The 12,172-nt window shown below is 36.9% G+C and overlaps 1 protein-coding gene across 2 annotated transcripts in view; it reads right to left on the bottom strand.

Annotated features, from left to right (window-relative positions):
* NUP98 (nucleoporin 98 and 96 precursor) overlaps positions 1-12,172 on the bottom strand; it is an 85,254-nt gene that overhangs the window by 30,876 nt on the left and 42,206 nt on the right. For both annotated transcript variants that reach the window (XM_080911234.1, XM_080911235.1), the window contains exons 14-18: positions 10,396-10,583; positions 6,837-6,953; positions 4,171-4,469; positions 3,531-3,644; positions 2,777-2,915 (exon numbers count right to left, since the gene is read on the bottom strand). In XM_080911234.1, the coding sequence (XP_080767360.1) occupies positions 2,777-2,915; positions 3,531-3,644; positions 4,171-4,469; positions 6,837-6,953; positions 10,396-10,583 (857 nt within the window). The remainder of the gene's footprint in view (positions 1-2,776; positions 2,916-3,530; positions 3,645-4,170; positions 4,470-6,836; positions 6,954-10,395; positions 10,584-12,172) is intronic.

The raw sequence follows: 12,172 nt of genomic DNA, 5'->3' as shown, positions 1-12,172 counted from the left end.
AACCACATGGTGGCTTACAACCATCTGTAATGGGACCTGATGCCCTCTTCTGGTGTGTCTGAAGACAGCTACAGTGTACCCACATACATGAAATAAATAAATCTTTAAAAAAAAGAACAAAGTATCACATCTATCGTAATGAACTCAAATTGGTTTTAGAGTCAGATTGCATTTATTTCAAGTGTAATAGTATCAGTTATTTATAATCTGCCCTAGTATAGGTTATATCTGTGCTACCACCCTTAATAACAACTACTATTAACAGTCATGGGAGGGGGGGCTGGAGAGGTGGTTCAGAGCACTGACTGCTCTTCCAGAGGACCTGAGTTCAATTCCCAGCAACCACATGGTGGCTCACAACCATCTGTAATGAGATCTGATGCCCTTTTCTGTTGTGTCTGAAGACAGATACAGTATACTCTTATACATTAAATAAATAAATCTTAAAACAAAACAAAACAAAAAAGTCACTGGGTAGAGATGGGGCTTACTAAGACCTGCCTAGATAAACATTTTAAGCCCCCTAAGACACAAAACCAAAAATACTTATTGGTTAGTTTTTAATAAGTTAGTATTTTATGTGTATAGATGTTTAGAATATGTTAAGGAAAAGTGAAGAGTCAGTGTTTTTTCTATCAATATCAGAGTTCAGGTGCTGTGTCCTCATTTACATGCTTCTGCCTAGAACAGGGATTATTCGGGTGATTCTGTGGTTACTTTTTAATTGTGGCAAAAAAGAACATGAAATTTGTGAACTTAAACTAGTCGGCCATCCTGCAGTAGAAGCAGAATCCAGCAGTGATGCTAGAGATGCAACACAGGGTCTCACTCGTGCTAAGGACATGCTCTACAACTGAGCTACACCTTACCCTTTTCTGCTTTAAAATAACAAAAAATGTTTGTGTGTGCACAAACATGCATGAAGGAATGCACCATGTTATTCATGTGCAGGTCAGAGGACAACTTGAGTAAGTTTGTCACCTATCCTTTTACAATAGAGGTCCCAAGGACTGAACTTAGGTCGTCAGGCTTAGTAGCAGGCACTTTTAAGCACTAACCCATCTTTCATTGAGATTCTATCCTAATAATAACCATTACATTAGAAACAAATATTTGCATTGCTGTGTAACCTAACCTAGCTTCAAAACAATCTTGTAAAACAATCCTATAAATCTGAGACTATGTCTATTTGCTATGGTTTGAACATAGTTTATGTTTTCCCTAAGGCTTCATGGAAGAAATTTAGACAAGACAGAATCACTACAGTGGAGCCCTCCTAACTGAATCCCTTTGGCTTTTTAAGGGGAAGAGAACAGGCAGTCAGTTCCACATTTACACCTGTATTTCCTGTCTCTTGACGTGTGGCACCCTATACTTCCTCAGGACTGGCAAAAATACCATCATTAATGTGGTTGCTTGATCTTGGACTTAAACCGTCGAAACAATTCAATCTGTGTATTGTGTTATTAACAACGAAAAGTCAATATCATTACTAAATCCCATTGCTCTGTTACTATAATTCTACTTTGTTTCTATTAATTTGACTTACTCAACCATGAATAGAAAAATGCAGAAGTTATCTCCTTGTAATTGTTTATTTCACTTAGTACAGCCCATCTATGCTAAACACTGTCAGAATTTCCTTCCTTACTATTGACCGTGTTTAGAGACAAGTCCTTGTTATACAGCCCAAAGTAGACTGCAAATCAGAAAGCCCAGGCTGGTCTTGGGCCCTTTCTGATTCCAAATTACCTTTACCTTCATTTGTAAGACTGAATAATAATAATTCCTCATATGTACATGCTACACTTTATCCATCCACCCATAAATGAATACTTTTAGCAGTCAAGAATTAAATGCAACCATGACCACAGATGTAAAATATGTCATAATCCTAAAAATTACTCGCTTTTAGAAATTTTTAGTGTAGGGTATTTTATGTATGTGTGTGTGTGTGTGTGTGTGTGTGTGTGTGTGTGTGTATACTCTGTGTGTACTCGTGTCCACAAAGGCCAGAAGACAGAATAGAATTCCCTAAAACCAGAGCTACAAACAGTTCTGAGTTGCTGGGAATCCAAAATGCAGACTTCTGCCAAGAGCAGTGAGTGTTTAACTACTGTCCTGAGCCAGCCATCCAGCCTTCACCACTACTTCCAACCTTCAAATAAGCTCTTTACTAGATTCTGCAAATGTGACTTCAACCAATCAAACATCTAAGTTGTTCAGAGGAAGATGGATATAGTATAGAACAGAACTGTCATTATAGCACAGAGGAGGCTGAAGCAGGACTGCCATGATCAAAGCCAGGTAAAGGTTCAACGCCACACAGTGAGCCCTATCTAACCTACCACCATATCCAAGCAACATAGTAATAAAATGTCTACACAAAAAAATAAAGGTTAATCTCACATTTAAATAGTTGTGTGCGCCAGTGGCAGGACAAGAACAAATACAATAAAACAAAATATCTTTCTGGAGTTGGTGCTTATCAGCAGAGTCATTTTCAACATGTATGATGAGGCTCTGGTTTAATCTCTAGCTTTGAAAAGCGAAGTTAAGCAAAAAGAAAAGAAAACTTTCAGTGTTGATAGTTTCTGAAAATAGCATGTGGCCATGTTACCAGTAAGAAACACATATGAGCCCTAAAGCCACAGTGCATCATTACCATTTATACTTTCAAGTAAGAGTCGAAAAACAATAATTATATTTTATAGCAAATTTTATTTCATAAAAATTCTGATTTAGTTCATTGTTTTGTATGTAAATAAATTCATACCTATTTAGCCCTTCACCCACAGGTGGCTTTTGGTTATCATCTACATAGACAATAACTTCTTTCCTCCGGATATGCACAATATCATCCAGATTTAGATTTGTCAAATTCACATCTCCTTCAAAATAGATTGAGCCATACCCTAAAATCCAGAGCAAATGGTTAAAAAAGACCCCCCATGAAGGAGCAAAGATGTTTTATTTAACCTGTAGTGATTAGCAAGGAAGAACATGCAACCTGTAATATCAATAGTTTAAACCTTCCAGAAATTCATGGAGTAGTTCTCTACCTCATAAATATAGCAAGAATGGGGACAGAAAATGGCATTATATTGTCATTAGATGTAACACTTCCAGTTTACATTTCTGCTGTCTCCCAATCTTCCCAAGTATCTGCAGTGCTGTTCTATGAACAACTTGATTCCTCATCTGCTACATAAATTAATATACTTGAGTCCATTTAAAATACAGTATCACAGAGTAAATTTATTCAAATTATCTGTAACAATATAAAATTGAATCAATGTATTAAACTTAGTATATCTTCATGTTTAATTATGAAGAATTATGCAAGACCCAAATAGGTACATCTAAGCTCCCAAATTCTACATAAATTTAGTCTTCCTTGCTTTATTACTTGTCAATACTTTTATTAAGTCAGGAAAGAACCAAATATGGGGGGGGGGAAAGACCCTAAAACCAATAGCTGCTCTTAATAACATAGGCAAGGTCCATATGACTCCCAAACTCACACTCACCTTTACGGCCAATGGTGAAGTCAGAAACAATGCATTCTCCCTTCTCATTGGTAATTTTAGCAAGGTCATCCATAGATGGGATAGTGTAATAACCAACTTTTGTGAGAACAATGCCTAAGACCAAAAGTCAGAAAATATTGTGATTATATTTGGGCAGACCATTCCTCCTTAGTATTCATTTTATTTTCATATTAACAATCTTTGTATGAAATAAGTTGGGTTTTTTTTTTGTTTGTTTTGATTTTTGTTGAAACAGGGTCTCATGCATCAGTATGTCCTTGTAGTTAAGACAAAGATGAGACCTTGAGCTTCTGAGCAACTTGCCTTCACATACTTGGGGCACAGAGGCAGAAGGGTCACTTAAATTTTGGAGAAAGCATAAGCAAGACCCTGACTCCACTCCCATAAACAACAGAAAAACAAAACATTTTAAATGTAATATAGTCTACTTAACTCTGCTTAACCTAAATTTCATAGATTTTATTTGCTATAGGACCCCATACAACATACTTGTTGAGGTCTTACTAATAAGCAATCCACTTTACAAATCAGGTGATCTCTTAGATTATAAAAAGTGGGCTCTTATTATTACTATAATCTAAAACAATTTCAAAGGTATAAAAAGTATTGAAATCTGAACCTGCTGGATGTATATGGTAAGCACTGTTTTCTATCTCTTCTCTGTCATCTTGCAATGACTCATCATGGAAAGACGTTTCTTCACTGCTTCCTTCCAGTCCATTGCGCAAAGCAGCTCGCATGTTCAAAGCTACAATGGTATCTTCCACACTGCTGCTACTGTTATTTTTGTTTGCGACACTCTCTGGAGTTTGTGGAATAGGTTTGGCAATAGGATTGGTGTAAAATCGTGATACAAGAGAGTCATCATCTCCATCCTGCTGATGATTCTCATCAACAGGTTTGCTCAGGAAGCTAAATCTGAAAAAGGAGAAAAAAAAATACCATAGTCTTTGGTAACAGTAATGATAATGACAGCAGTTAATCTTTATTAAGGATCTGATATTGACTAGATGACTCAATGAATTAAAAATTTGTCCTTAAAGTAACCATGTGACATAGGATATAATTATTATGTCTTAATCTGTAACAACAACAAAAAAAAAAAAAAAAAAAAACCAAAAACCCAATAATCTTGCATAATATCACAAAGTTGTGAGTACTATCTGGAATTTAAGTTTTAAAATAGAAAAAAAATCTAGGGCTAGAAAGATGGCTCAGTGGTTAAGAGCATGCACTGCTTTTATAGAGGACCTCAGTTCAGTTCCCAGCACTTAGATGGGTGACTCATTACAGTCTGTGATTCTAGTTCTAGGGGATCTGATACCATCTCCTGGTCCCCTGAGACCAAACAGTAAAGTGTATACAGATATACATGAAACTAAAGCTCCCACATACCTAAAATAACAAACACTCTCGAAAACCTAGTTCTAGATTTGATAGCCCTAAGTGCTCATTTTCAAAGATATAAATCTGAACACCCTCTCTTGCTATGTGGTGTGTTCTAGGGATTAAACTTAAGTCATCGGGTTTGATGACAAAGGCCTTTACTTAGCCATCTCACCAGCCTTGACTTTGATTAAATCTAAAACAAACACAAAATTATGTGCTGCTATGTGAAAATAAATGTTTAGTGGTTGATGTCAAGATAAAACAGTATTTATGAGCACTGGCTGTTTTTCCAGAGGCCCAGGGTTTGATTGTCAGCACTCACAAGGAAGCTATCACAGTTCTAACTCCAGTTCCAGTGGGTTTGACATCTCCTCTTATGGCCTCTATGTATGCAGAGTGCACATACATACTTGCAAACACTCATATGTATAAAGTTAAAAAGGATCTCAAAATTTGAACTTTAACGGAGAGCTAATTAAATTATCTTATATTCATCACAATGACCACAAAAACATGAATGATGAGAAATCAGGGCTGGCAAGAGGGTTTAGTGGGTGAAACAAAGCCTAAATGGCCCATTTATTGGAAGGATAGAACCAACCTCTAATCCTGGGATTATAAATAAATGCACACTACCATCACTGGCTGTTTTATTCACATTCATTTACTCTGTTTGAGACTGAGTCTTTCCACCTAGCCCTACTGTCCTGAAACTCCATGTGTAGACTAGATTAACCTCAACCTCAAGAATTCTGCCTGCCTTTGCCTCCCAAGTGCTGGGATTAAAGGCACGCACCACTATGCCATTTTTGTTTTCTAAAGTTTCACTAATTTTGTATCTCAGTGTTTTGTCTGGATACATGTATGTGCATCATGTACATACCTATTGCCTGCAGAAGTCAGAAAAGGCACCAGATCTCCAGGAACCAGAGTTACAGGTAGTGAGCAACCACGAGGGTGCTGAGAACTAAATTCAGGTCCTCTGCAGGAGCAGCAAGTGTTCTTAACGACTAATCCATCTTTCCAGGCTCTCATTTACTCAACCTAATATTATTTATTTTTATTTTATGTACATGAGTGTTTTGCCTCCATGTATGTATGTGTACATATGTATTCATGGTGCCTACAGAGGACAAGAATTACGGACGATTATGAGTCACAGTGTAGATGTAATGAATGGTATACCAACCAGCCCTTTGCAAGAGCAGCCAGTAATCTTCATTGCTGATCCATTTCATTAGCCTCTGTTTTATTTTTTACGTGAGTTGTTGGGTTCAATCAAGTCCTTCTGCTTTCAAGATAGGCACTTTACAGTCTAAAGCCCCTCAATAAAATTTTAAACTGGAAAACTATTAAATAGCTTGAATAAGTATTAAAAATGTTATGGATTATTTTTATTTACATATATGTATCTGTGTGAATGTATGTCATGTGTGTTGGCGAAACCAGACGACAGTATTGGATCCCAGTTGTGAGCCACCTGACATGGATGCCAGAAACCAAACTCTGCAAGAACTAGCACTTCTAACTATAGAGCCAGCCCTTGAGTTCTTAGACCACAGAAGACAGATACAACACACAATGTTTACTTCTTGTTTATGCTACACATTTTGATTTTCCTTGATTAGGATGGGTATTATTTTAATAATTATCAGACTAACTATACCTTAAGTAATAGAAGTGCTTGCTAACTACCCAAAACCATACATAAGAATTACAAAGTAGTTCTGTAGAAATTAATCAGAGCTCCAATAATTTTGAGGTTTAAAGTAATAACAAACAGGTACCCATCAATTATAGTAAGTCTATATAAAATTCAACCTTTAAAAAATTAGAATCTTTTAAAAGCAAAACAAAACTATTAGCAAGAGCATCTTTAAAAATAATTCAGCTTACCTCTCTCCATTTTCTGGATACTCAGAGGGTGAAGCCAGATCTTCTGAATCATGATTAACAGGAGAAAAGAGATTGCTATTGTTAAGATTTTTCAAAACCAACTTCTTGATGCTCTTTCTAAAAACAGAGACCAAAAAAGAAAAAATTTAGGTGTATACCAGTTACCAGACATTACTGGAACCCAAAACAGCACACTTGCATCCCCAAAACTCACTTAATAAATTGCACTTATAAATTGGCGTAATCACGACAAACATCTTCAAATACATTGTGCTTATTTTGAAGAACAAAGCTGAGAAGATGCAGATTAAAGAAGAAAATATCCTGAAACTGGGTGTATGGCACACTTTTAATCTCAGCACTCAAGGCAGAGGCAAGCTTGGTCTGCTTATCAGGTTAAGGCTACATAGAGACACTATCAACTTACCCCTTCCCTTCAAAACACAGAATACACAATACTCTTGTAGAGGTCTCCAAGTTTGAATCTAGCTCCCATCACAAGAGGCAGCTTATAACCATCTATAATTATCTGGAATTATAGGCACTCTCTCTTTTGGACTCCAGGGACATTTACACTCAAGTACATATCAACACACACATACCCCACACACAAACAACACATACACACACTCACACACTTTTAAAAATAAAAAAATACATGTAATTTTTCAAAGGCTGACTAAACATAATCCTGAGAGTAAGCCAGCAAGCAGCATTTCACAATTGTTTCTTCTTCAAGTTCCTACCTTGCATTTCTGCCCTGACTTCCCCCAATGACCAAAGTGTATATATATGAAGGAAGTGTAAGTCACATAAATCCTTTCCTTCATAAGCTGCCTTTGCGGCTTTGTGTTTTGCCACAGTAACAAAACGGTATCAAGTCTGTTTAACTACTTAGAAACATGCTATGAAATACAAATGAATACATCTCGTCCTTCCTTCAAAACAAATCTCTCACAATAAAATATAAAATCACACTTTCTGTCTTTTGTGACAAAGCAATTTACTTACAGAGATGTGTGTGCAAAGTATGAACATGTAAGTATATTGGTGCATCAGCAAATGTAGAAGTAAGAGGTGGGCCTTAGGTATCTTGCTGCATCATTTTCCAACTTTCTTTGTTCAGACAAGGTCTTTCACTTGTCTTGGAGGTAAGCAAACAGATAAGAAAATGCCAGCAATCTTCCTGTCTCTACCACTACAATGCTTATAGAAATGTAAGTAGCCTTGTATGACTTCTTATGTGGGTGTTTGGGCTTTGAATTCAGGTCCCCATGCCTGTATATATGGTCTTAACCACTGAACCATTATCCCAGTTCTCAACCCATGATTTAAAAAGTTTTGTTAGCTTTATTTGTTTTATGTTTTGCCTGTGCATGCCTGATGCCCAAAAGAAAGTCAGAAGATGAATTTGGATCCTCTGGAACTACAGCTAGACAGTTGTGACACACCATGAAATTTCTAAGAATTGAACTTAGATTCTCTGCAAGAGCAAAGAGTGCATTAAACCACTGAGCCACCACTGTGTTCCCACCTCCATCCCTTTTTTATTTTGGTTTTTCAAAATAAAATTTTTTTTTATGTAGCCCTGGTTGTCCTGGAACTGGATCTGTGGTTTGAGAACAGAGATCCACCTGCTCCTGCTTCCTGGGTGCTGGGGCTAAAGGTGTGCACAGCCACTCTTAGCTTTTCCCAACCCATATTTTTAAGAAGGGAGCTGTATTGAACTTATCATCCTTCACCAAAGAAGAATTTTAAGTAATAAACTAGAAAGAAAACATACCCTCTTCCAATTAAAAAGCTACTACTGGCTTTACAAAAATGTTTGTGTGCCTACCTGTGTCTATCTAACTAACTGCATATCTAGAATAAGCAACCCAGAACTGAAATGCCCTGGCTCCCAACGTCAGCAATTGGCTAAGTGGTTTTCTTTAGGCCCTTTCCCATCAATATCTCAATGATGCCTAGTCTAAGGCATCATTTTTGTGGATTTTCCTATGCTTAACATGAACTCTTCCATATTCTTTCCTATTTTATTTCTTTTGAACTATTCTATTATTGGTTCTATATTCACAAACAATTCCTATGAGAAATTAAAAAGTACAAATTCTTCTTAACCTGACCTTTAACTCTTTTTCCTCTGTGAAGCTCTGGCTAAATTGAAACTCAATGTAGAACAAACAGGCAGGCCTAGAAATATAAGGATAATCCCTTGTGTAGTGTGCGGAAGCATCACCTGTCAATAAAAAGCTGATGGTCTATTAGCAAAGGCAGGGAGTAGAAGGCAGAAGTTCCAGTAGAGGGAGATGAGAACTCTAGGAAATAGTGAGAGTTGGGAAGATTCACTATGTGGAAAAAGTTGGATGTATGAAACTGAGGAGAGGTAACCAGTCATACGGCAGACACAGAACAGTTTAAATGCGGAAAAATATGTTACAAGCTACTGGGAACAAGCCTAGTTTATGATCTGGGCATTTTTTAATAAATAAGCTTCTGAGTTGTTATTTGAAAACTGGGGCACCGGCAAGAAAGCACATGTTTAGAACTCAGAGATCCACCTGCCTCTGCCTCCTGTGTATTTGGATTAAAAGCATATACCCCTGTATTCTAATCCAGCAACATGGCTACTCTGATCATATCCAAAAGCCTTCTAGGCCTGTGCGATCTGGTTGGAATTCAGATAGAACCTTAGTAAATGCCTTTAATCCTAAATAATGAATGTAAAGTTAGTTTATAGAAGGAAGTCTCATATTTGAGAGTGATGTATAATTGAGTAGCAAAGTGTGACAAATCTGAGAGCAGTCTGACAGAATAGGAGGTGCCCAAATCTCAGAACGGAGAGGAAACAAAGGCAACATAGGGGGAGAAGTGCAGAGTGAGAGAGTAAAGAGGCAGATTTACCAGAAGAGTTTTACAGAGATAAGCTGCAATGAGAGAACAAGCTAGACACAGGTGAAGACAGAACAAACAAGAGAATGCAGAACCAGAAGATTAGAACATATTGCCAAAGTTAGTATAATAAGGCCAAGCAGAGCAATTCAGTCAGAAGCTGAGAGAAGCCAAATTGAGTCAGTCACCATGGAGAGGAGGGGTTTGAACCAGAATAGTTGAGTTAAAACAGCCAACAGAATTCAGAAAAAACTAGAAAGGGTGTGCATATTCAGCAGTAAGTCTCAGAGGCTGAAAATATTCTAGGCTTAGATTAGATTGTACAGAGACTAGAAGCCTCCTGGACTAGGTTAGCAGACACAGACAGTAAGTCTCAGAGACAATTATGACAGGAAAATAAACATTTACACACCACCACTTTCAGCAACCTTTAACGTTTCTTAAAGCATCTTTTTTATACTGCTAGGGATCCAAACAAACCTTATACATCACTAGGCCTTGATTATTTGAGTTATAAATACAAAGATAATTTCACAAAAAAAAAATAAAATCATGAAAATATAAAATTAAAATCAGTCATAAATATATTTGTTAGGAATTTTATCCAAGGATAATTACATTTATTGCTTAAATAACTATTATCATTTTGTTTAACGAAAACAAAACTCACTTAGGCATGAATGCTCCGTTGGCTAGAGATGGTTCATCGTCATCCAGCCCATCAAAGAGATGTGATTTGGCTGTGCCTGTTGTCTGCAAAGCCTTTGGCCTGACTCTGGTGGCAGGACGAGGTGTGAGTTTATAATGAGTAGGTGTTGTAAGAGCTTTCTGAGCTGCTGGATTGGTTGGTTTCAGTCTCTGAAAAAGAAAAGAGCAAAGCATAAAGCAAGCTTAATACAGTGGCTTGCATCTGTAGCCACAGCAACCTACTAAGGTAGGCTAAGGCAAGAGGAATATCACCTATTCAATGCCAACCTGGTTATACAAAAAGGCCCAGGCCTGCTATGCCTATATTAGCAAGGCACTATTTCACTGGCTTAAAAGAAAAGGCATCAAGGAATGTTTTCGTTTCTTTTAAATGTATAGTACTAATTTTAATAACCAGAAAACCAAGCCAGGTCCAGTGACTTATATCTTACTCTTCCCACCACCCTTTGGAGAATTGTCTAAATCTGAAAAGAGATTACAGATTTCTCTATATACATGCTTTGTCTGCCTGTAACTTGCTATATAGACCAGGATGGCCTTGAACTCAGAGAAATACCTTCGCCCCCAATGGTGAGAGTTAAAGGCAAATACTACCATGTTTGGCTTTCGTACCTTTAATCTCCAAGCTGAAGCCAAACTAAGTTAAATTGAAACCCAATTTCAAATTTCATCTTCTCTTTAAGTATCAGCCCCTTAACCCAAGGACTCTAAAGCCTATATCACATGTGTGCAGGAAATGTAGCTTCTGAGCCTGCCTTTTTAAAAAAAATTATTATTATTAAGCCTAGTTTCAGACATTTGAAATATCTTTCTACAGAGCTGGTATTTATTTATATTCATTTACCCACCTTCTAAGTTCCCACTTCAACTGACTTGTCAAACATCTTTTTAAATTTTTTATTTTATTCAGGCAGTAATGGTGCATGCCTTTAATTCCAGCACTCAGGAGGTAGAGGCAGGCAGACCTCTGAATTAGAGGCTAAGCTGGTCTACAGAGTGAGTTCCAGGACAGACAAGGTTACACAGAGAAACCTTGTCTCAAAAACAACAAGCCCCCCCCAAAACCTAGAAGGATTATTTCCTGAGTATTATGTATATTTGTGTGCAAGTGTATGTACAGGCAGGTAACCAAGGAGATTAGGAGGTTACTGCATCCAGGTCCTCTGCAAAAGCATTACCTGAGCCACCTCTAGCCTCTGACCTAACATCCTTTAAAATGTAGTTGATAAAACTAGATTTGGAAAATGCTTTCTAAATGAGATACATTAATACAGCATTCTTAATATGTCCTGTAATATTTTCCTATGAAAATTATTAGCACTACTGTATATAAAAACAAACAATAAGATATTTATACTTAAGAAAATATAGTAACAAACAAAATCTTAACATGTATAGAAATGATTTTTCATGTTAACTAAAATTTCACTATTCAAGAGAAACTGTTGAACATAGTGAGACAATCCAATACCCCCAAGACTTCAAAGGTGGAGGAAGAGGGTAAGAAATTAAAATTTTACATTTAAAAACGGTCATGTCCTGTGTGGTAGTGCTGAGATTAAAACATGAAAGTTTTAATTTTCTTAAGTGTGCCACTTAAGAAAACTGAAGAATACAAAGGACTGTCATATGTACTTTCTTTCTACAACAGGCTGTTCTTGTGAACATTCTCAATAATTTTTTTTTGTGACCTGGGCTGGTGAGATGACTCAGCAGGTAAAAGAACCTAAGCCTGATGA

This window comes from Micromys minutus (assembly GCF_963924665.1).
Source record: "Micromys minutus genome assembly, chromosome: 2".
Classification (NCBI taxonomy): Eukaryota; Metazoa; Chordata; class Mammalia; order Rodentia; family Muridae; genus Micromys; species Micromys minutus.
The sequence above is the reverse complement of the archived record's forward strand: the minus strand, read 5'-3'. Positions and strand labels throughout refer to the sequence as shown.